At 41.7% G+C, this 23,533-nt stretch overlaps 1 protein-coding gene across 10 annotated transcripts in view; it reads right to left on the bottom strand.

Moving 5' to 3' along the window:
* Positions 1-2,158: 2,158 nt before the first annotated feature.
* Positions 2,159-23,533, bottom strand: part of RACGAP1 (Rac GTPase activating protein 1) — a 36,167-nt gene continuing 14,792 nt past the window's right edge. For all 10 annotated transcript variants that reach the window (XM_017894809.1, XM_017894810.1, XM_017894808.1 and 7 more), the window contains 15 exons: positions 19,337-19,539; positions 18,177-18,313; positions 16,917-16,986; positions 15,235-15,288; positions 14,165-14,245; positions 12,584-12,701; positions 12,109-12,239; positions 10,009-10,173; positions 7,425-7,520; positions 7,142-7,340; positions 5,515-5,620; positions 5,209-5,341; positions 4,939-5,074; positions 3,667-3,775; positions 2,159-3,334 (listed from right to left, as the gene is read on the bottom strand). In XM_017894809.1, coding sequence (XP_017750298.1) covers positions 3,259-3,334; positions 3,667-3,775; positions 4,939-5,074; positions 5,209-5,341; positions 5,515-5,620; positions 7,142-7,340; positions 7,425-7,520; positions 10,009-10,173; positions 12,109-12,239; positions 12,584-12,701; positions 14,165-14,245; positions 15,235-15,288; positions 16,917-16,986; positions 18,177-18,313; positions 19,337-19,539 — 1,814 coding nt within the window. In that variant the 3' untranslated portion in view covers positions 2,159-3,258. The remainder of the gene's footprint in view (positions 3,335-3,666; positions 3,776-4,938; positions 5,075-5,208; positions 5,342-5,514; positions 5,621-7,141; positions 7,341-7,424; positions 7,521-10,008; positions 10,174-12,108; positions 12,240-12,583; positions 12,702-14,164; positions 14,246-15,234; positions 15,289-16,916; positions 16,987-18,176; positions 18,314-19,336; positions 19,540-23,533) is intronic.

The following is a 23,533-nucleotide window of genomic DNA, read 5'->3' as shown; positions in this document are numbered from 1 at the left end:
AACCAATGAATTCACCTTCTTAAGGAAGGCTAAGTTGTTAAACACCCAGTAATAAACTCAAATTGTTGCGGCTGAATCCAACCATGTAATGCTTGCCCAGTTAGATAAACATCAAACTCAGGAATCTTACATAGATCAGGGAGAACAGAGGTAAATGTCACAATTTAAAGATTCTGTTTATTAGCAAGTGTGACAGTAAAATTAAACTGCATTAAAAGAGAGGAACGTCAAAGGGTTAGGAGTAAGAGATGGAGTGATGCCTACTCCAAAGCACTGGACCCCCTTCCACAGCCCTCACACTGAGGAGGTATAATTTAATTAAGAAGACCCTGGAAAGTCAGACTGTTCCGCAGGAAGTACTGTTAAAGAAGTTGAAGGTGGGTATATATTTCCCTTTGCTATCATCAGAATTATTTTCATGGCTAAGGTCTCTTGGCCTAGCCCAAAAACTGAGCAAATGGTTGCCAACATTTGACACACAGGACCATTTCCTTTTTCGTTAATGGACCATTGGTTCCTGCATAGGGTAGCCTTGCCTTCACTAATGTTACACAATCCATTTACTTCCTCTACATTAGTGACTTGAAATGCACCTTGGGGAGATACTACAGAACAGCAAATATGGAACCAGGCCAACACTAGGATTGCAAAGACATAAGAGGTAGCATCTAGGGCAGAGTTTTAAAAAATAAGGCCTAGCCGGCATGTGTGAAAGGGGGTATGGGACCCATCCTCTGTCAATTTGCTGAGGCAGATGGGCCCTGCTATGAAGCTGCCCCCTCCTGGGAAAAAGCCAATAGGTTGCCTCCTCTCTCCACAGTTACATATTAAGCCTGCAACTGTTTACGTTCAATCTCAGATACATTCTGTTCACCAGCTTCAGAGTTCCAAGTGCAGGTGCCCTCAGTTAATCATTCCAGCTCACTCCAGAGTCACTTCCAGCAGTGAAGGATGTTCTAGGCAGTCAGCCAGCCAGAGGCAATTTTTTTTTTATCTGCACCATTTTGGTCCCTAAAGACTTGTTTAAAAAGTTGTTGTTGTTATTTTTTAAGTACAGTCACACACTACATTACGTTTTGATTAACAATGCATCCCACATACAACAGTGGTCACATAAGATTATAATAACCATAGTTTTACTGTACCCTTTTTCTGTTTAGATACATAAATACTTACCATGAGTTACAACTGCCTATAGTGTTCAGAACAGTCACATGCTATACAGGTTTGTAGCCTAGGAGCAATAGGCTCTACCATATAGCCTAGGTGTGTAGTAGGTCACACCATCCAGGTTTGTGTAAGGACACTCAGGTTCACACAACAATGAAATCACCTAATGAAGCACCTCTCAGAATGTATCCCCGTCATTATGCAACTCATGACTGTGGGTTCTTTAAACAACACAACAGGCACAGGACAACTCTACAACTCCAGTTTGGACAAAGAAAGACTGATGAGAAATGAAGAAACAAACTCCCGGTGGTTGTAAGGCTAGGGTGCATCCAGAGAGTGGGAAATGGGGAGTCAAGACACGTTGAAGGAAGTAATTTTTTCTTTTTTTTTTGAGACAGGGTCTCACACTCTGTCACCCAGGCTGGATGGAGTGCAGTGGCACGATCTCAGCTCACTGCAACCTCCACCTCCCAGGCTCAATTTTACCACATCAGCTTCCTGAGTAGCTGGGATCACAGGTGTGTGCCACCATGCCCGGCTAATTTTGTATTTTTTGTAGAGACAGGGTTTGGCCATATCTCAAACTCTTGACCTCAGGTGAGCCACCCATCTTGGCCTCCCAAAGTGCTAGGATTATAGGCATGAATCACCATGCCCAGCCCCAGAAATGATTTTCTAAAAGGCATTGAAAATTACCTTCCAAGACAAGAATACCAGCCTCATGTTCATTTTGAAAAGCTATTTACTTTTTTTCCAAATATTATCCGAAATAGGTGTTTTACAGGTAAAGGTCAATATGAAGTNTTTGTATTTTTTGTAGAGACAGGGTTTGGCCATATCTCAAACTCTTGACCTCAGGTGAGCCACCCATCTTGGCCTCCCAAAGTGCTAGGATTATAGGCATGAATCACCATGCCCAGCCCCAGAAATGATTTTCTAAAAGGCATTGAAAATTACCTTCCAAGACAAGAATACCAGCCTCATGTTCATTTTGAAAAAGCTATTTACTTTTTTTCCAAATATTATCCGAAATAGGTGTTTTACAGGTAAAGGTCAATATGAAGTCAAACATTCTATAGAAAAAAATCATTTTACAGATATTAAGAATAATTTTAACAGATGAAAAGCTCACATCTATCTAGATGTGGCTATGTTCCATGGGAAAATTTCAGCATCCAAAGTGCAAAGAAAAAATGACTGTGGCTTTTCTTACCACATAAAATATTGACAATCTTCCCTTATAGCCTACTCTTTATTGTTAGCTAGGATGCCAAAGGACATATTGACCTTTAGAAGTTGGGCTCCACTGGACAAGGTTGGGGGTATGGGGGTCAAGCATCAGAATGAATTCAATTTTATAAGAAAAACTGGCTTTGACCCCAATGAACCCAAAGTTCAGCCAGTGGCACATTAGAGATAAATACAAGTTGTACTTTCACATTTACAAGGTGTGCCACTCAACACCATTAAAGATCTAATCATCCAAATTAAAGCTACACATATTCCCATCACTCGTTCTGTCCTCAATGTATCCCATTTTTATGAAAGCTCCATATTATAGCTCAGTTCATAATGGGGAATGAGAACTTCCGGTTCTTAGGAGGCATCCTAAATCCTCTCGTCTAATCCTTTATTGCCCTGCCCTCCCACTTCCCACCCTGAGACAAGCCAATCTTATCAGATAAGTAAGGTTTCTGTCATTGTCTCATGGAAATCAGTTCTAAACGAAACTAGAGAAAGATTGTTCACTCTATGAGCAGCATTTGGCTTTAAGCCAAAGGAACAATAACCCCCTTCCCCAAAAAGAATCATAACCAATTCCATACTAACCCTTCTACCCCTGGAAAGATGTCTCATCTAAAAGCTCCCAACAACGACCAGCACAAATTGCTGGTATTATGTGACTTGAGGAGAAGGAAGGGAAGGTATACATAGTTTTAATAAAACGATCAGGCACAATTAAACTTGAGTAAAAGCCTGGAGAATGCTAAAAGTAGTAATGAGTACAGGAGGCTGCAGAGCAGAGTACAGGTGTGTCCTTTCTTATAGTCAGTCAATGCTGGGAAGTAACAGGCAGATGTGACTTCACTTGAGCATTGGAGAAGCAAAAAAGTTGCCTTGTCGTCCTAGGTTAGTGGCAGACTTGCTTTTGCTCCCAAATCTACAATGAAAAGACAATGAACTGGACAAGTATTCTATAAAAAATGGTTGAATAAACAACTATAATATTACTTGATATAACCCACTATAAGTAGGAAACCCTAGACAACTATTTTGCAAGGTACTCTTAGTCACCTACAATGAGAGCGGGGAAATAGTAAAGACTTTCAGAACCTTTTTAAAGAAGGAATCCTTATAGCTCCATGTTCCCTTTTATAAAGTCTAGTTGCTAGCTAAAATCTAATGCAATTTTTCTTTCAATAAGCTTCAATATAATAAGAAGTCTAAGAAAGCAGTTGTTTTTTATTTCCTAGGAAGGCCAATTCTGCATACCTGGGAGTGTTCTTGGTGAGGGTGGAACGGACTCTTTGTGACAGGGAACTAGACGAAGGAGTTTTGAGAAGCTGATGTTCAGGAGTGGTCACAGGTCCCAGTAAACTCACTTCAAAGTTCAGACATATTTTTAAGAGAGGTGGGAAAAAAGAAGGCATCTTTTTAGATGGCTAGTTTTAAGCTGATTACCCTCTGAAGCACTTAAGAGCTAAGGTTAGACATCTAGCAAAGTCCCAGAAATCATTTTTGTCATCATTCTGTAACACACTCGTGTATCTTTTGAACTCAACGAATAGCTGACACTTCCTGATTTAGGCCATTCTCTAACTCCACACTTCACAAATCTAACATCTAAACATCTGACTTTTAGCTATACTAGAAGAAACAATATGCTCCCTTAGAAGGAACTTGCAATAATGAAAGAATGGGTCTCCAATGACAGTGAGACTGGAGTGAAACCAGCCTATTCATATCAAATTGTTGGTTAGCAATAAAAATTGGAAAAGCCTATAAGAAATTTAAGAAATCAAGTTGGTAAAACATATCAAGATTCATAAAAATGTTTAAGCCATTTAATTCAGTGATTTCCACTCTTGGGAATTTATCATTAAGGGAAAAGAGGATACATACATATAATATTGACTATAGCATTACTTGTAATTATGAAAAATTATAAAATAATGTTAATACCTACTAGAACATTTAAGCAAATAAGATTATATATGAGAAAAAGTTCTCACAACATGCTAAGTGAAATAAGATTGGATTATATTTAAACTATTATTATATCTTTTTCTTTTGGAGATGGAGTCTCACTGTCACCAGGCTGGAGTGCAGTGGCACGATCTGAGCTCACTGCAAATTCCGCCCCCTGGGTTCTAGCGATTCTCGTGCCTCAGCAGCCCGGGTAACTGGGATTACAGGCACGTGCCACCACACCCAGCTAATTTTTGTATTTTTAGTAGAGATGGGGTTTCACCATGTTGGCCAGGATGGTCTCAATCCCTTGACCTTGTGATCCGCCTGCCTCGGCTTCCCAAAGTGCTGGGACTACAGGTGTGAGTCACCATGCCCAGCCTATTATATCTATATTTAAAAAACATATATCCATATGGATAAAGAAAGGAGAACATGGAAAAGCGATGGTAGAATTATACAAATTTTCCTTTAATGTTAGAATTTTCAAACAGCTCTAGCAAAGGCAGGAAGAGGGCACATGACTAAAACTAAAGAGGGAGCCAAGTCCCTGAAGAAGCACATCTTGGGCCTTACCTTTAATATCTGGTGTCTGTGGTGTTGAAAAGGCATTTGAGTTTTCAATGACATGTAGGGGGTCAATGTTCTCTTGCTCTACCATCATGAACTGACTCCAGTATTCCAGGGGCAAGGAAAGCAGGCGCTCAACCACCTAAAAGCCAGCAAATCTGTTAGCAAACTTCCAAAGCTCAGGGCTTCTCGACTTTCTTTTATGTTATCACATTACACAAGTTCACACACACACACACACACACACACACACACACACACCCCGCACCTGCCTACCTTGGGTTGACGCTTGATGTCCTGTAACATTGTTACTGGGTCTGGATTGGGCACAGCATGGGCCACTATTGTAGGGCCAAAGACTTTAGCCAGATTGGCAACATCCATTTTAGTATGTGGACTCTGAGCCACTCTAAGCAAAAGAATATTAAATTAGAAGTCTTGCTCCTTGCTTAAATGCAGACCAAAATATAGATTCTATAAGAAAACAATTCATCCCTCATACTCCCAAACACTCAACTCACATTATCTTCCCCTTGGAAAAAAAATTCCCTAACTCCCAGAACAAGTTTCTGCGGTACTCACCTCTGCAAGTGAATCATGAGGAAAGCTAATGTGTCCCTGTTGGCCTGGGGCAGTTCACCAACAGCCTGGTACATGGCAGCTATGCTGTTGTCTTCATCTGTGATTTCTGTAATTGAAAAGAAAGCACCAAGAGGCCTAGACTTCTTTCCCTTGACAGTGGGCTTCCAAGTTATTGACCACAAAGTCTCATCTATACAGTAAGCTTCTGAAACTCCTGATTAGTTCATGACTACATCAGACTCTGGTTTCATTAACAAGCAGGATACTGGCCAACAGCTCAATATTAGAAGTCAGAACTTTTAAAAAATCTGCCTTTGAAGTTAGGGAAAGCAGTTGGCAACCGATGTGCTAGGAAGACAGGCATACAATTGCAGTGACTACAATTACCAAGAAGGTATTCATTCATAAAACATATTTAAGGGCCTACGATGTGCCAGGTACAAGTGCCGAGGATAAAGGAGAAGTAAAGCCCTTACCTTATGTAACCTACATTCTATTGGTGGAGTCAGTCAAAAAGCAAATACCTATCAGGTAGAGTGATACATAAATGAAGAAACAAGGCAGGCAAGAAGCTGGAAAGAAATGAGAGCCGTTAATCTAGACAAGGTTGTCAGAAAAGTGTTTCTGGGGACGAGGTATATGAAGAGAAATATGAAAGAAATAAAGGAGCAAACCATACAGTATCTAATGTAAGAGCATTCAGGTTGAGACAACAAATGTGAAGGCCTTACAGTAGGGAGTAAGGTTGGTATAGTCTAAGAACTGAAAAAGCTCCAGCCTAACTGGAGAGGAAGGAAAGAAAGGAAGAGCATTGTCCACAATAACATAATGAGAAAGGAAGAGGACAGGCAAAGGTGACACGCATACAGTTACCCATCCATCAAACTACTTGAGCACCTACTATGTTTCAGGCACTGTACTAGGCAGGAGCTAATAAAAAGAGTAAGGTGGCCAGGCGTGGTGGCTCATGACTGTAATCCCATCACTTTGGGAGACCGAGGTGGGTGGATCACCTGAGGTCAGGAGTTTGAAACCAGCCTGGCTAACATGGTGAAATCCCATTTCCACTAAAAATACAAAAAATTACCTGGGCGTGGTGGTGCATGCCTGTAATCTCAGCTACTCAGGAGGTTGAGGCAGGAGAATCTCTTGAACCCAGGAGGCGGAGGTTACAGTGAGCTGAGATAGTACCACTGCACTCCAGCCAGGGCAGCAGAGACACCGTCTTAAAAAAACAAACAAACAAACAAAAAAGAGGCCCGGCATGGTGGCTCACGCCTGTAATCCCAGCACTTTGGGAGGCTGAGGCGGGCGAATCACGGGGTCAGGAGATTGAGACCATCCTGGCTAACAGGGTGAAACCCCGTCTCTACTAAAAAATACAAAAAATTAGCCGGGCGTGATACCACACGCCTGTAATCCCAGCTACTCAGGAGGCTGAGGCAGGAGAATCGCTTGAACCTGGGAGACAGAGGCTGCAGTGAGCCAAGATCACGCCCACTGACCTCAGCCTGAGCGACAAAGTGAGACTCTGTCTAAAAAAATAAAAAATAAATAAATAAATAAAAAGAGTAAGAAAACTACTGCCGTGAGGGAATTCATATTCAAATGTTACATCTGCCCTTACCTGCTGCTTCCATAAAGGCTTTGTTTAGGCGAAAGGTCAGAAGAGGTTCTTTGAGGTTTCGAAAAAAGTCTTTTAGAAGGCTACAGACAGCATGGATATCATCCACTTTGCTGAGGAGGGGTACAGTTTTCACTCTGAGGAATTTCTCTTTCAGCTCTTTTACTGTGCGGTCACAGCCGGAGATCCTATACAGGCCTGTCTATTATCAAGATGACATTTTTATTTAAAAACTTCCTAATTAACACAAATAACAAATTCACCATCTCCTACGGTTGACTCTTACCTCAGTCAGACCTCTTTGTTCAATCTCATTTACACAATGCACAACAATGGAGGGGATCATTGGAGAAGTCTGGGACACAAAGTCTGCCAGCATTCCCTGGAAAAAAAGAGTTTTAAATTATTATTTACACCATGTAGACCAACAGATGAAGACGACACACGAAGAACCACCTCCAATCTTATTCTCAGACTGGGACATCATGTCTACTTTTAAATTCCTATTCCCAAAGCATATATTAAAACAGAGACTATCAATTATTTTTCCTACCTCCATGCCAGGACTGATTTATTATCATACATAACACACTTTTTTTTTCTCTTTCATATATACCACACTCTTATGTGAACAAGGAATAAGACCACCAGCTATAACTAACTCCTTCTCATCCACTCAAGGACAGCAGAAAAAAGCAATAATGAAGTTACAGGTATAGCCTTTAATATGAAATAATTTATTACTCTAAACGGATTTTTTTTTCTAACAGAAGAAATCTGGAATAAGAGAAAAATAATCTTTTATACTTTCATTATTCTCAGTAAAAAAAATTACTTAACACATCTTATCACAGTTGATCATGACACAAACCTACCTGTAGGGGAGAACTCCATGGTTCTATATTAGAATACAGAACATGTGTAAAAAAAATGTACAGGTGGCCAGGTGCGGTAGCTCACACCTGTAATCCCAGCACTGTAGGAGGCCGAGGTGGGCAGATTACCTGAGGTCAGGAGTTTGAGACCAGCCTGACCAACATGGAGAAACCCTGTCTCTACTAAAAATACAAAATTAGCCAGGCGTGGTGGCACATGCCTGTAATCCCAGCTACTCAGGAGGCTGAGGCAGAAGAATCGCTTGAACCCAGGAGGTGGAGGTTGCGGTGAGCTGAGATTGCGCCATTGCACTCCAGCCTGGGCAACAAGAGTAAAACATCCTCTCAAAAAAAAAAAAAAGTACAGGCATGGATGAGAACTTGTAAGATTAGGGGAAAATAACATTTCATTTGCTGAAAAGTAGGTAGGAAGGTAGTCATTTTGATTCTTGCTAATGTTGCTTACATAATAAAATTTTTTTTTTTCGAGATAGGGTCTTGCTCTAATCCCGAGGCTGGAGTGCAGTGGTGTAATCACGGCTCACTGCAGTTTCAACCTCCCCACCTTAAGCAATAGTCCAACCTAGCTTCCTGAAGTAGCTACAAACACGGGCGCACACCACTAATCTGGCTAACTTATTTATTTATTCTTTGTAGAGATGGAATCTTGCTTTGTTGTCCAGGCTGGTCTCAAACTCTTGGGCTCAAGTGATTTTCCTGCCTCAGCCTCCCAAAGTGCTGAGATTACAGGCATGAGCTACCATGCTCAGCAATAACTAATTTCTTAATGGATTTAATCAGTTTGGATTAAACTGGTTAAATATTTGGAAATAAGCAACTTAATCTTGATACCCTATGATGAAGTATGTCTAACATAAAAGCAAGAATAAAAAGATAATTTTATCACAGACAAAATTATATGATAGCTGAGATTTGCTTCCAAGTAATTCATTGGACAGAGTTAGGAAGAGGCAACGATAGTATTGATAAATCAAGAACAGACATAAAGGCTGGGTGCCGTGGCTCACACCTAGAATCCCAACACTTTAGGAGGCCAAGGCAGGTGGATCACTTGAAGTCAGGAGTTCAAGACCAGCCTGGCCAACATGGCAAAACCCCATCTCTACTAAAAATACAAAAAAATTAGTTGAGCATGGTAGCACACGCCTGCAGTCCCAGCAACTTGGGAGGCTGAGGCATGAGAATCACTTGAGCCCAGGAGACAGAGGCTGCAGTGAGTCAAAGTTGCAATACTGCACTCCAGCCTGGGCAACATGGAAACTCTGTCTCAAAAAAAAGAGACATTAAAAAAAGAATGGACATGGCCGGGCACAGTGGCTCATGCCTGTAGTCCCAGCACTTTGAGAGGCTGAGGTGGGCGGATCACTTGAAGTCAGGAGCTTGAGACCAGCGTGGCCAACATGGTGAAACCCCGTCTCTACTAAAAATACAACCAAAAAAAAATTAGCCGGGCATGGTGGTGGTACATGCCTGTAATTCTAGCTACTTGGGAGGCTGAGGCAAGAGAATCACTTGAGGCCAGGGGGGCAGAGGTTGCAGTGAGCTGAGATCGTGCCAGTGCACTCCAGCCTAGGCAGCAGAGGAAAAAAAAAAAAAAGAGAGAGAATGGACACAAGTTAGTAGTCATGGAAGTTAAGTGATAAGAACCAGGGGTTAGTTACACTAATCTCTTTAGTTTGATATATGTCTGAAATTTTCCAAAATGGGATGAAGGGGAGGAAGGAAGGGAGAAGAGGAGGAAAGGAGAAGCAGGGAAGAGGAAAAAGGAAAAAGGGGGAGGGCAAAGAAGTTTGGTTTAGAAAGGTATTAGACAAACCCAAATAGGACTCTTCAAGTAAATATCTTACAATTCTATTCATTATTTGTGGAAAGAAACATATTTGAGATCATTAATTTTAGAACAAAAACTGATACTAAGCCTTTGAAAGGCGAATCAAGAGGCTATAAAACAATGACGGCTCGTATAAGTCATACCTCTCCAATCTTGACAGGTGTTCCTATCAGGGTAGGAATGCAGGGAAGGGGACAGCGGTCCCGACATTCTGGATGAGATACCACACGACAGTCTCGGCACTTCAGAGATAATTTGCCAAATTTTATCCGCTTTCCACATGGAACACAGGATTCAGGTTTAATAACCTGGGATAAAACAGAGCAGAAGAAACAGAGTGATATGAATTAGAAAATTATCATCATAATCAACTTTTTTTTTTTTTTTGAGACTGAGTCTCACTCTGTCACCTGGGCTGGAGTGCAGTGGTGCAATCTCAGCTCACTGCAACCCCCGCCTCCCGGGTTCAAGTGATTCTCCTGTGTCAGCCATTCAAGTAACTGGGATTACAGGTGCCCACCACTACGCCCAGCTGATTTTTTGTATTTTTAGTAGAGACGGGGTTTCACCATGTTGGCCAGGCTGGTCTCGAACTCCTGACCTTGTGATTCACCCACCTCGGCCTCCCAAAGTGCTGGGATTACAGGCGTGAGCCACTGGGCCTGGCCTTTTTCTGTCTTTTTTTGAGACGGAGTTTCACTCTTGTTGCCCAGGCTAGAGTGCAATGGCGTGATGGAGGTTGGCTCACTGCAACCTCCACCTCCCGGGTTCAAGCGATTCTCCTGCCTCAGCCTCCTAGGCAGATGGGATTACAGGCATGCGCCACCACGCCCGGTTAATTTTTATATTGTTAGTAGAGACGTGGTTTCTCCACGTTGGTCAGGCTGGTCTTGAACTCCCGACCTCAGGTGATCCACTTGCCTCAGTCTCCCTAAGTGCTGGGATTACAGACGTGAGCCACTGCTCCCAGCCATAATCAACTAACATTTATTGAGCACTTAGTATGTGCCAAAAATTTTTCTAAGCCCTTTACACATATTTACATATGTAATTCTCACAGTAATCCCGTAAGATAGGTTTTGTTTTCTTCATTTTAAGATGAGGAAACAGAAGCAAAAAGAGTTTAAGTAACTCATTTAAGGTCATCCAGCTGGAAGGCAGCAGTGTGAGGTAGTGAAAAGAACTCGCTTAGAAAGAGCAGAAAACCTGGTTGTTGGATGTTGGCAAGGCATGGTAGCTCATGCCTATAAACCCAGCACTTTGGGAGGCTAAGGCGGGAGGATCACCTATGGTCAGGAGTTCCAGACCAGCCTGGCCAACATGGTGAAATCCCATCTCTACTAAAAGTACAAACATTTGGCCGGGCATGGTGGCGGGCGCCTGTAATCCCAGCTACTTGGGAGGCTGAGGCAGGAGGATCATTTTAACCCAGGAGGCAGAGGTTGCAGTGAGCCGAAATCACGTCACTGCACTCCAGCCTGGGCAACAGAGTGATACTCCATCTCAAATGAAAAAAAAGAAAAAAAGAAAACCTGGATGTTAAATGTGTCACTTACTATCATGTGGCTCAAAAATGTCAACTCCTCTGAACCTCAGTTAATTTGCTTGGATTTTTATAAGGAAATCAAATGGTACAAAAGCAAAACATTTTGAAAATCTTAGGTGATATATTCAAGAAAAAATGTAAACATGTGTCACTAAAAAGTACTAACAATGGGCCAGGCACGGTAGCTCATGCCTCTAATCCCAGCACTTGGGGAGCTGAGGCAGGGGGAGCACTTGAGCCCAGGAGTTCGAGACAAGCCTAGGCAACATAGCAAGACCAGGTCTCTACAAAAAATTTAAAAATTAGTCGGGCATGGTGGCACACATCTGTATCCCAACTACTCAGGAGGCTGAGGCAGGAGGACTGCTTGAGATTGGGAGGTTAAGGCTACAGTGAGCTATGATCATACCACTGCACTCCAGCCTGGGTGATAGAGTAAGACTCTATCTCAAAAAAAAAAGTACTAACAATTGCTTCAGAAAAGGTTGGTCTCTTTAATTTAGTATTACTCACAGAATGGAAAGTAACTTACCTCTGTAACCAATGTTACTTCTGGAGAGTAAAATTGGAATGAGGAAGAAAATTTGACATTTAACTTTATAACACTAAAGTATTTAACTTTATTCCTGGTATTTATTACTTTCACAATTAAAAAATTAAAACATGCCTAAAACAAAATGAACAATCACAGACTTACCGTCTTAGAAACAAAGTCATGCAGGCGCATCCCTCCATTACTCTGTGGCGTGCCCACACTGTCTGTCTCAGTTCTTGGCTCCAGCTGCCTGCTGTTCAGGGTGGAGTCACTGTTCCAAGGTTGTAAAGTACCTAGAAAACAAGCAACTTTTAAGCTTTGTTTCTTAAGTATTTTGTTGCTTCTAAATTTTAGCTCCAATTTTAATTGGGAGATAAACAGTAATCTGTCATCATAGCCAAAAGTGAGTACTAATGGCTATGTAAAAAAATAGTTTCAAGAAAAACTAAAGTTATGCAAGTGGGCTAGCAATTCAAAGGTAAAGCATGACACAAGCAGTTATCTGGTCCTCGGTATGCAGCAGTAAGAAACTACCCAATACATCCAATCCCTGCCTCAGGAGGGTTCTAAGAAATCAACGCTCCAAAATTTTACTAGTTGTTTTACACAGGCCAGTTTAGTCACAAATTCAATGGACCTGTTTTCCTTCGGCTCCTGGTCCAATATGGCACAGTCTCAATAGTGGACACAGCTTCGATGGGCCCACCATCATTGGGAACAGTCACTGTAGTTTTTGCAACTATGGATTCATTCCCCTGCAACAAAAGTAGTAATGAGAGAAAGACAAACAAAGCATCTAACTTACCTTCTACTATAGGGTATTTTGGAGCAGGTTAAAAATTCCTTAGTCTTAGTCAAGACTTAAGACCCCAGTCTGAAACTTTTTTTTTTTTTTTTTTTTTTTTTAGAGTTTTTCACTCTATTGCCCAGGCTGGAGCACAGTGGCATGATCTCGGCTCACTGCAACCTCCACCTCCCAGGTTCAAGGGATTCTCCTGCCTCAGCCTCCTGAGTAGCTGGGATTACAAGCCTGTGCCACCACACCTGACTGATTTCTTTTTTTTTGAGACGGAGTCTCGCTCTATCACCCAGGCTGGAGTATAGTGGCCCAATATCAGCTTACTGCAAGCTCCGCCTCCTGGGTTCATGCCATCCTCCTGCCTCAGCCTCCCGAGTAGCTGGGACTACTCCTGGGACGTCCACCACCACGTCCAGTTAATTTTTTGTAGTTTTAGTAGAGACGGGGTTTCACCGTCTTAGCCAGGATGGTCCCGATCTCCTGACCTTGTGATCCGCCTCTTGGCCTCCGTGCTGGGATTACAGGCATGAGCCACCGTGCCTCGCTGACTGATTTTTGTATTTTTAGTAGAGATGGGGGTTTCACCATGTTGACCAGGCTGGTCTCGAACTCCTGACCTCAGGTGATCATCCACCTGCCTAGGCCTCCCAAAGTGCAGGGATTACAGGTGTTAGCCAACACGCCTGACCTGAAACATTCTTATGTTGAAATCTCATGTTTGGCTGGGTGCAGTGGCTCATGCCTGTAATCCCAGCATTTTGGGAGGCCGAGGTGGGAACATCATGTGAGCCCAGCAGTTCGAGACCATCCTGGGCAGCAAGGAGAGACTCCCCCTCTACTTTAAAAAGTAAAAATAAAGAAATCTCATACTTAAGAAGATAAACATAGGTGATGGGGCATATATTCAAGCAACTAAGACTCACTCTGACAGTTGTTTACTTAATCAGAGTAATTCGATTCACATGGATAAGGATTCTACTGCATAGAAAAACTTTAACCAAAGCCAGGTGCGGAGGCTCATGCCTGTAATCCCAGCACTTTGGGAGGCTGAGGCGGGCGGATCACCTGAGGTCAGGAGCTCAAGCCCAGCCTGACCAATATGATGAAACCCCTTCTCTACTAAAAACACAAAAATTAGCCAGGTGTGGTGGCATGCGCCTGTTATCCCAGCTACCTGGGAGGCTGAGACAAGAGAATCACTTGAACCTGGGAGGCCAAGGTTACAGTGAGCCAAGATCATGCCATTGCACTCCAGCCTGGGCAATAAGAACAAAACTCTCTCTCAAAAAACAAACAAAAACTGTAACCAAACATCATCTCTCTCAAAACAATGCTGCAATGCTGACTCAGAGGAGTTTTAATGCTCGGGGCCTGTAATCTCTGTTATCTTGGCCTGACTACCTGGCCAAGTAGACTTACCTGGTCTACTGTGGAGCCAATGGAACGAGTTTTCTTTATAGGTCCAGGGGGACCATCAACAAACTGTCGGCTACTAGAGCGCTAAAAAGGAGACAAAGACCCGTAACTTCAGTGCCAAGCAGAACTGAAGCACAGAAGATAAAATTATTCCATCAGACAACTTGGATACAGGTCCTAGGGATTAGAGCTACAGTAAATAACAATGTGCTCTCTCTCTCTCTCTCTCTTTGCCTATTTCCACATGAAGAATAAGCTGTTCCAAAAGAATATGTTGTACAAAAATGCTCTCAGTGCCCTAGAAAAAATGAGCAAGCTGTGGAGAAATTTAGATGACACTACCAGAAAAAGTACAGCTGTAATCCTAACTAAGGACATGAAGTCTTGGAAACACATTAAGTACCCTAAACAAGCATACACAGATAGATCTCTATATATCCCATTATACACGCATTTCATCTGAAGCTTATATTACAGCACAAAAGTTCTGTGTAAAAATTCATATGACAATTCAAAACAAACAAGTTTATCCTTTTCCACTGTACGAATGAATTGAAATGCAGCCTAAACAGTGAAATGGACAGGATCCTGTCCTAAATTACTACTTCAAAGAGTACCAATACTGGTTGGGAGCAGTGGCTCACGCCTATAATCCCAGCACTTTGGGAGGCCAAGGCAGGTGGATCACCTGAGGTCAGGAGTTCGAGACCAGCCTGGCCAACACGGTGAAACCCCGTTTCTACTAAAAATACAAAAATTAGCTGGGCGTGGTGGCGGGCACCTGCAATCCCAGCTGCTTGGGAGGCCAAGGCAAGAGAATTGCTTGAACCCAGGAGGCGAAGGTTGCAGTCAGCCAAGGTTGCGCCATTGCACTTCAGCCTGGGCAACAAGAGCAAAACTCCATCTCAAAAAAAAGAGAATATCAATACTGTCCCCACAGCATAAATTCATTTGTACTATGTGCTTAACAATGGCTAGAACAACATGTCAGGAATGCAGTATTATGGCAAAATTTGCAAAAATAACTCTATTATTACTATGTTTACAAAAAAGACTAAACAAACCATACATACCCTCTTTTCTCTCTTCTTCAGTTTGAAAGTCTTCACCAGAGAAGAGTCCCAATCCTGTTGACAATTACACTGTATTAATTTCTTTTTTTGGTTAGGCCTTCCCTAAACCCTGCACAAATAAATTTATAGAGAACTTTAAAGGCTTCGTCAGTCAGGCTACCTAATGTACAATTTGGGGAGAGTTAAAGAAGGGAAGGTCTCAAGTGTTTGAGCTATACAGCTATAGTAAGTTAATGTGCTTTCTTTCAAAAATTGAAGCTATTATTATAAAATCAGGAATCAATACCACAGAGGCAAGAAAAGGTAAAAGAATCAACTTCTGCCGTGATTATTTCCGGTGGCTGATCCTTTATTTCTGATTATTTTTGTAATTAGTTTTAAAACTTACAGAATGTTAGGCACTATACTGATCGTGTTAGATGTGATTCTTGCCCCCAAGGGACTGCCATTGTCTAATCAGATGCTCTGCATAATGTGGCCACTTAAAAAGTTCTACAGTTTAGGAACTTGGGACCTAAAACATGTTCACCACTAAAGAACTATTTGTCTTTTATTGTGGTCACATTTCAATTCACCTATTTTAACTATTTGCATTCATTTTAGTAGTTACCTGTGATTTCCTTACTCCTGATTATCCCTGAAAACAGTATCTAGAAATAGTGGTATACAGCAAATAATAGCTTAGCTAAATAAATTTAACTTCCCCAATTCATGGTCCAGTAATTTAGTTACTGGTTGTTTGATTCAGCTTCAGTTACAACAAATATCATATCATACATAGGTCTAGCTCAAAAATCAACTGATAATATGATCTAGTTTTATTATATATTCGAGACCTCCACTATATCATTCCCTATTTGAAAAAGATGATGCCTAATATTTTTATCTATAAAATGACCATATATTCCCTGGTCAAACACTGAATTTGAACAGAAAACTCCTAGCCATGTAACAAGTAGTTGTCACTTGTTTTGCTATATCAGAAAACCAGTCACCAAAAACTTCCTGATTTGTTTTGTTTGCTAGTTTTCAGCTAGCAACAGAAAAGATGCACAAATCAATGAACTATATCAAAGACTGTATCAGGAGATGACCTTTTATGCAGAAGCATCACTATAAATAAAAAGAAGTGTGCCTGCCCATAAAAGCAGGGCAACAAATAGTTTAACATGTTAACCATTGTTGATGAAAGCATTATATAGTGCCTAGAAACTCTAATCACACTTTTCTGGGTGAAAGCCCAGGACCTTGGTTTCCTTCTAATTGTGAAGTACGACTATGCTTTCCCCAAGAACCAAACTAATTCAGAAATAAGGCACAAATCTATTTAAGAGCAGCAAATAAACGCTGCCGACATACAGTCTTGCTAATATTTTTATTACTAGCTGGGCTTTAATAAGTCAAAATATAATCAATTAGTACAAGTGGCACACAGAGAACTATTAAATGAACTCAACTCATGCCAAATTCTGAATTCTATATTCTCACTTCAGAAACTAATACAAAAGCCAGTCTCTTATAGCTCATGTGGATTTACATTTTAAATTGCTAGCTCAGAATCTGTAACACATCAACTAATAAAACAGTAATATAAGATGTTCAGAAGAGAGGACAGGAGAGATATTCCTGGGGAAGCAGAGGTAAGAAAAGTAGGTAATTCTCAGAGATCAAATGTTTATTACCAGTGATTCATCAGTCTTGTCAAAGCTGATATCTGATAAAATGGAACCAGATTCATCAATGGTTGATAGTCTAGATCAGTGAAACAATACAGTGTTAGACATAGTAGACCGTGGAATGTAAAATTCACCAACATTCAGAACAAGTCGTACTGGTCAGGTAATCAGTTAATTTCATAGCAAAATCTTCACTATGGAGACAACTACAATCTCAAACCCTGTGGTAGGCTACTTTGTATGGTTTCCACGGAGGAGTGTGTGTGCATGAGCACAGGTGCAGCACAGTTGCTTTTTCAGCAAAGACCTTATAACAGCAGTTGAAAGTTAGTCAGGGTTGTGGGTGCTATTCTCTACTGAGTTTGTATTACAGGTTACTCAAAATTCACAAAATCAAGGGAATGAAGTTTAATTAGATCCCAACTGTGCTAGTTTCTACAAACGAGAGTATTACCCAACACTGACTTTTTAAGAAATTAAGCCTGTACGTCTTCTTAGTTATAAAGATTCCCCATAAAACAACCAAGCAACAAAACAAATAGCTGACCTTTCCCTGTGTATTGTACTGGGGATGTTAAATTCAAAGCCTGGTTGAGACTATTTTAAACAGTGGTGCAGTGGAACCAAAATTATTGTCTCGTCTTGGCTCACAGAGGCCTTTCTAAACCAGAAGAGCTATAAGAGCTCTCTGGAGAGTAAACACTGAAAGTATTGCTGAACTGCCACTTTCACCTTTGGGTTTCTTAGCAATGCGCAAGATTAGTTATTGATGCACAATTTAGCACCAATATCAAAATTTTATCCATGGCGAAACAACATCCTTAGGGAAGATTTAAAAATAAAATAAAATCCATCCTGGCTAATACGGTGAAACCCCGTCTCTACTAAAAAATACAAAAAACTACCCGGGCGAAGTGGCGGGCACCTGTAGTCCCAGCTACTCGGGAGGCTGAGGCAGGAGAATGGCGTAAACCCAGGAGGCGGAGCTTGCAGTGAGCTGAGATCCGGCCACTGCACTCCAGCCTAGGCGACAGAGCGAGACTCCCTCTCAAAAAAATAAATAAATAAATAAATAAATAAAATAAAATAAAATAAAATAAATAGGGACGTCCCTGTGCCTTTATTCCCCACCTACTCTTCCCCCCAAAATCTTTTCTGCCTTTTAAGTACACATTCTAGAAGCAGTATATTTAAGAATTCAGATAACAAGAATATCTGACAGCTGTGTTGCTTGTGATCGGATAACAAGAGATGCGGTTCCTCCACCTTTTGTTCCCAGCATTGCTGCTGGATGGTTGGCCTCTGTTGAGAAAAGCCAGAGCTGATTTTTGCTCCTCGCTTAGTTGAATGCTGCCAGATGTGTCACACATGAGCATCTCTCGAATCAGCTGAATCTGTCGTTCCTACAGACCAAAGCAGAGTAAAGCATCATAACTAGCCAGGGGAGAAAGCTTCACCTCAAATTTATGGGACAGGCAGACCAGAAGACATTAAAATACGAGCATTATGCAAATGGGCCTTCAGGAAGGCTGCTACACCAATAGCATATTAATTCACATCAAACCCAGATTATGTCTCTGATTTCTGAATGGCAAAATGAACTACATCTAGAATAGCAAAGTTTCTGCTACAAGACTTTTGGATTAACCTGCTAATCCAAGAGGAGAATAATACAAAATGAGAGTCCCAAAATAGCAAAAACACTTTAGTGTCATTTTATCAGAACAAATATTGGCTTCTACGGATCAAAGCAGCCACCCACCTAAGTAGTGGAGCAAAATGCATTAAAATGGATACAAAGCTATAAAGCACTGGAACCAGACAATTTGAGTTTACTGAGGCATCTAACACTGTATACCAAGATGGATTGGTCCCTCCCAGTAAAGGCTTTCCTTTGCACTATGACCCATTCTGACACATAAAAATGGTAGTGTTCTGTGTCAGTCACATTGCTCAACTGGTTGAATACATCTAACCTTTTACTCTGAATTAGAGAGCGGTGATGAAAAGAGTCACAATTGTTTTGTCTGTATGAATGACAAAGTACCAGCTACTCATATAAGGATGGATATTCCGGGTAGCACTTAAAATAAACAATGGATGGCTAATATCTTGTGACAGATCAAGTACGTTAGGATCTCCCTCCCTCCCTTTTCCTCTAATTCTTTAAGTTCTCATTTGAAATCTGTCTGTTAAGTAATAGTTTCAAGTCTAAATGACAAAAACATATAAATTTCAAATTACGAAGAACAAGATTCCTAGTCTGCAATTTCAGCTCTAATCATGGGCAAGCTGTTAAAGAACAGGTCACTTTCAGTTCTTTAATGTGGAAGAAGAAACTAGGTATATCTGGCAAGTGGAAACTGTCAGACAATGCTTTCCCCCTCCCGCATCATCACTGTTCTAACATGGAAAACAATACACACCAGCTTTTCGCAGTCAGCCTCAGCTCTCTGTCTCCGTTTGATCTCTACATCCACCTGATTACGTGCATGCTTCAGCTTAACGTCCAGAGCACTTCGCTCAGTCTCTGCTTTCATCAAAAGATCCTTGTATTTCCCCAGCTCATGGTCAGTCCTCTGCCACTTTTTACGGAAATCCTCAAAGTCCTTCGCCAACTGGATAAATTCTGAGGAAAAGGGGCATCTTTAATAATTCAAGCACCAAACAGTATAATTGCTCTAATAAATGAGTCCTACAGTTAGCTTTATTTGAAATTCATAATGAAGGAACCAGCTGAACTATGGGCAAATCCAGCTGAAAATAACCGGGTGCAGATCTTGGATATATTTGTCACTCTGATGAGAACTTTGTGGATAGCAATTCCTATTTCGATAGGCCACTTACTTTTGGCTTAGCCAGTGGCATCTGCTATGGAATATGTAACTCATTAGTCACCTGGCTCCAGATGTAACACTAACACTGAAAGCTCCTGAACAGAAGGCAATCAAAGGGGGATACCTTTGAGGCAGCTGTCACGCACCAGGACAGTTATAGCTATAAAACAAAAACAGCTTCCTTTACAGTCACGCATTGCTGCACCAGAGAGATGTTAAACAGCAAATTCAAATGTAACTGCTGTAATATGCTCCAGTAGATGTAGATTAATATTACAGATGTCTAGACCTACAATTCCGTTTGGCTATATAATTATACAAATATTGATTTGAAAGTAAAAAGCCAATTTGCTTTTGCTCTTTAACACTGCCCTGAAGGGTATGTAAACATTCCAGTTGAAAAAAAAAAAGAGGAAGAGAAGATCATACTAGCTTTTGGTACATCCCTGATAGCACAATGTGAAGTCTCTTCAAATGTCTGCAAAGAGAGCATCACTTCCAAGGCAGCATCTCAAAGGAAGAAGATAACCCTGGTGGCATTCATTCTTATCTCCTGCTATTGGCAAAGCTGTTCTTCTGCAATGTATTTGCAAAAGTGCCTTACAATTTTCTAGTTAACCTCCATCTATCTCTAAGGATCACTCTCCACCAACATCAAGGAAGAAGGTCTCAACGTGTACATCTGCTGCTAGTCAAACTAACCCAGTTTACAGCGAAACTAGGCCAAATTCACACACAGTTAGCAGATTCTTAGGTAGTAAGGGCACTTTTCCCATATGAATTTAACCTAAGAGCACAGAAACAATATATAGTCCTTTTTAAACAATTTTAATAATTTGACCAAATATCAAACTTACAAATTAGGATACCAATTTGTTCCAGAGAAACCAAGTCATTAAGGAAACTTTTGTTTTTAGCAAACAACAAATTTCAGCAAAATAGGTTATTATGACCTAGTTATCTTAAACAATGCAAATATCAACAATAAAAAAAAAAGTATGGCTGGGCACGGTGACTCACACCTGTAATCCCAGCACTTTGGGAGGCTGAGGCGGGCGGATCACGAGGTCAGGAGATCAAGACCATCCTGGCTAACATGGTGAAACCCCGTCTCTACTAAAAATACAAAAAAATTAGCCGGGCATAGTGGCGGGCGCCTGTAGTCCCAGCTACTCGGGAGGCTGAGGCAGGAGAATGGTGTGAACCTGGGAAGCGGAGCTTGCAGAGAGCCGAGATCGTGCCACTGCACTCCAGCCTGGGCAACAGAGACTCCGTCTCAAAAATAAATAAATAAAGTATTACGATTCAAATAGTTTTAAGAAATAATACGTTGGGTTAGTCTGGAACATGCTACTTTTTTGTGGGTTTTTTTTTTTTTACCTTAAAGAAAAAACCCTATCTGTTTGCAAACTAAATACCGTACGCATACACACTCAAAATATTTACCAAACTGAAAACAATTTTGAAAATAAAAGATTTTCATCTGACCTAATTTTGCTGGTTTGTTTGTTCTTTAGGATACTCCTTTTACTAAATTACTGCTTCAGCTTAGTTTAAGTCAGACCCAAAGCAGAACATTTACATACCTGATTAATATATTACTTTTTGTGTTTGCAGGTGAGAAATGTGAAAAAAAAGTACTGTCTTTTTTTTTTTTTTGAGACAGAGTTTCACTCTTGTTGCCCAGGCAGAAGTGCAATGGCACAATCTTGGATCACCGCAATCTCCGCCTCCTGGGTTCAAGCAATTCTCCTGCCTCAGCCTCATGAGTAGCTGGGATTACAGGTGTGGGCCACCATGCCCAGCTGATTTTTGTATTTTTTGTAGAGATGGGGTTTCACTATGTTGGCCAGGCTGGTCTCAAACTCCTAACCTCAGGTGATCCACCGGCCTTGGCCTCCAAAAGTGCTAGGATTACAGGTGTGAGGCACTGTGCCCGGCATACTTTTTACTTGAGACAGTCTTCCTCTGTCACCCAGACTGGAGTGCAGTAGCACAATCTCAGCTCACTGCAACCTCTGCCTCCCAGGTTCAAGCAACTCTCTTGCCTCAGCCTCTTGAGTAACTGGGACTACAGGCGTACGCCACCACGCCCAGCTAATTTTTGTATTTTAACTACAGATGGAGTTTTACCATGTTGGCTAGGCTGGTCTCAAACTCCTGACCTCAAGTGATTCCCCCGCCTCAGCCTCCCAAAGTGCTAGGATTATATGCATAAGCCACCACGCCTGGCCGAAAGACACTACTTTTATGTACAATTCTGCTATGAGCAAAGTTTGCTAGGATCGGGTCAGAAGGCATTTCGGACTACAGATCAGAAACAATTTTGATGTTGAAGACCAACAATCGGCCGGGCGCGGTGGCTCAAGCCTGTAATCCCAGCACTTTGGGAGGCCGAGACGGGCGGATCACGAGGTCAGGAGATCGAGACCATCCTGGCTAACATGGTGAAACCCCGTCTCTACTAAAATACAAAAAACTAGCCGGGCGAGGTGGCGGGCGCCTGTAGTCCCAGCTACTCGGGAGGCTGAGGCAGGAGAATGGCGTGAACCCGGGAGGCAGAGCTTGCAGTGAGCCGAGATTGCGCCACTGCACTCCAGTCTGGGCGACAGAGTGAGACTCCGCCTAAAAGAAAAAAAGTAGACCAACCATCATGGCACTGTTTTGGTCAGTTGGTGAATCACAATTCAGCTTGGAACTTGCCTTTCATGAAGTGCACATTAAAAGATTTATAAAATTCAGGTCGGGCATGGTGGCTCTCGCCTGTAATCCCAGCACTTTGGGAGGCTGAGGCGGGCAGATCACTTGAGGCCAGTAGTTCAAGACCAGTCTGGCCAACATGGTGAAACCCTGTCTCTACTTAGACACAAAAATTAGCTGGGCTTAGTGGTATGCGCCTGTAATCCCAGCTACTCCAGGAGGCAGAGGTTGCAGTGAGCTGAGATTGTGCCACTGCACTCCAGCCTGGGCAACAGAGTGAGATACTATCTCAAAAAAAAAAAGACTTATAAAATTCAAATGACAGTACCTCCTTTAAAAAGTTATATACACCCTAAACTATGAAGTGCACCTATGAAAAAGGAGGAAAGAGGCCGGGCGTGGTGGCTCAAGCCTGTAATCCCAGCACTTTGGGAGGCCGAGACAGGCGGATCACGAGGTCAGAAGATCGAGACCATCCTGGCTAACATGGTGAAACCCCGTCTCTACTAAAAAATACAAAAACCTAGCCGGGCGAGGTGGCAGGCGCCTGTAGTCCCAGCTACTCGGGAGCCTGAAGCAGAATGGCGTAAACCCAGGAGGGGGAGCTTGCAGTGAGCTGAGATCCGGTCACTTCACTCTAGCCTGGGCGACAGAGAGAGACTCCGTCTCAAAAAAAAAAAAAAAGAAAGAAAGAAAAGAAAAGAAAAGGAGGAAAGAGAAGGGAAATTTCCAAATTGAGGGTTATCTTTGACTTATTTAAAATTTAAAAATCAGGATTTGGTTCATAGCTCAGCAAGCAGATTTAAGTGGGTCCAGAAATCTTGATTTTTTTTTTTCCATTTACTCCCCAAGGCCTTTGAACAGGCTCTTCCATTTGTCTTCCCCACTACCCTCTCTAAGTTTCTTAAGGACAAAGACCCTATGTCTCCTTTGCTCTTTTATCTCCAGTGTTGTAACCTGCCTAACACACAGTAGACACTTGAAATATCTGTTGAACAAATGAATGAATGAAAAGCCACTGTTCAAATTAAATTTACCAGCATCCAAGACCACCCCACCAGTTTAAACAAACTTACCTCCCACCAC

The sequence above is a fragment of the Rhinopithecus bieti genome, unplaced genomic scaffold (assembly GCF_001698545.2).
Source record: "Rhinopithecus bieti isolate Rb0 unplaced genomic scaffold, ASM169854v2 scaffold_24390, whole genome shotgun sequence".
Taxonomy (NCBI): domain Eukaryota; kingdom Metazoa; phylum Chordata; class Mammalia; order Primates; family Cercopithecidae; genus Rhinopithecus; species Rhinopithecus bieti.
The sequence above is the reverse complement of the archived record's forward strand: the minus strand, read 5'-3'. Positions and strand labels throughout refer to the sequence as shown.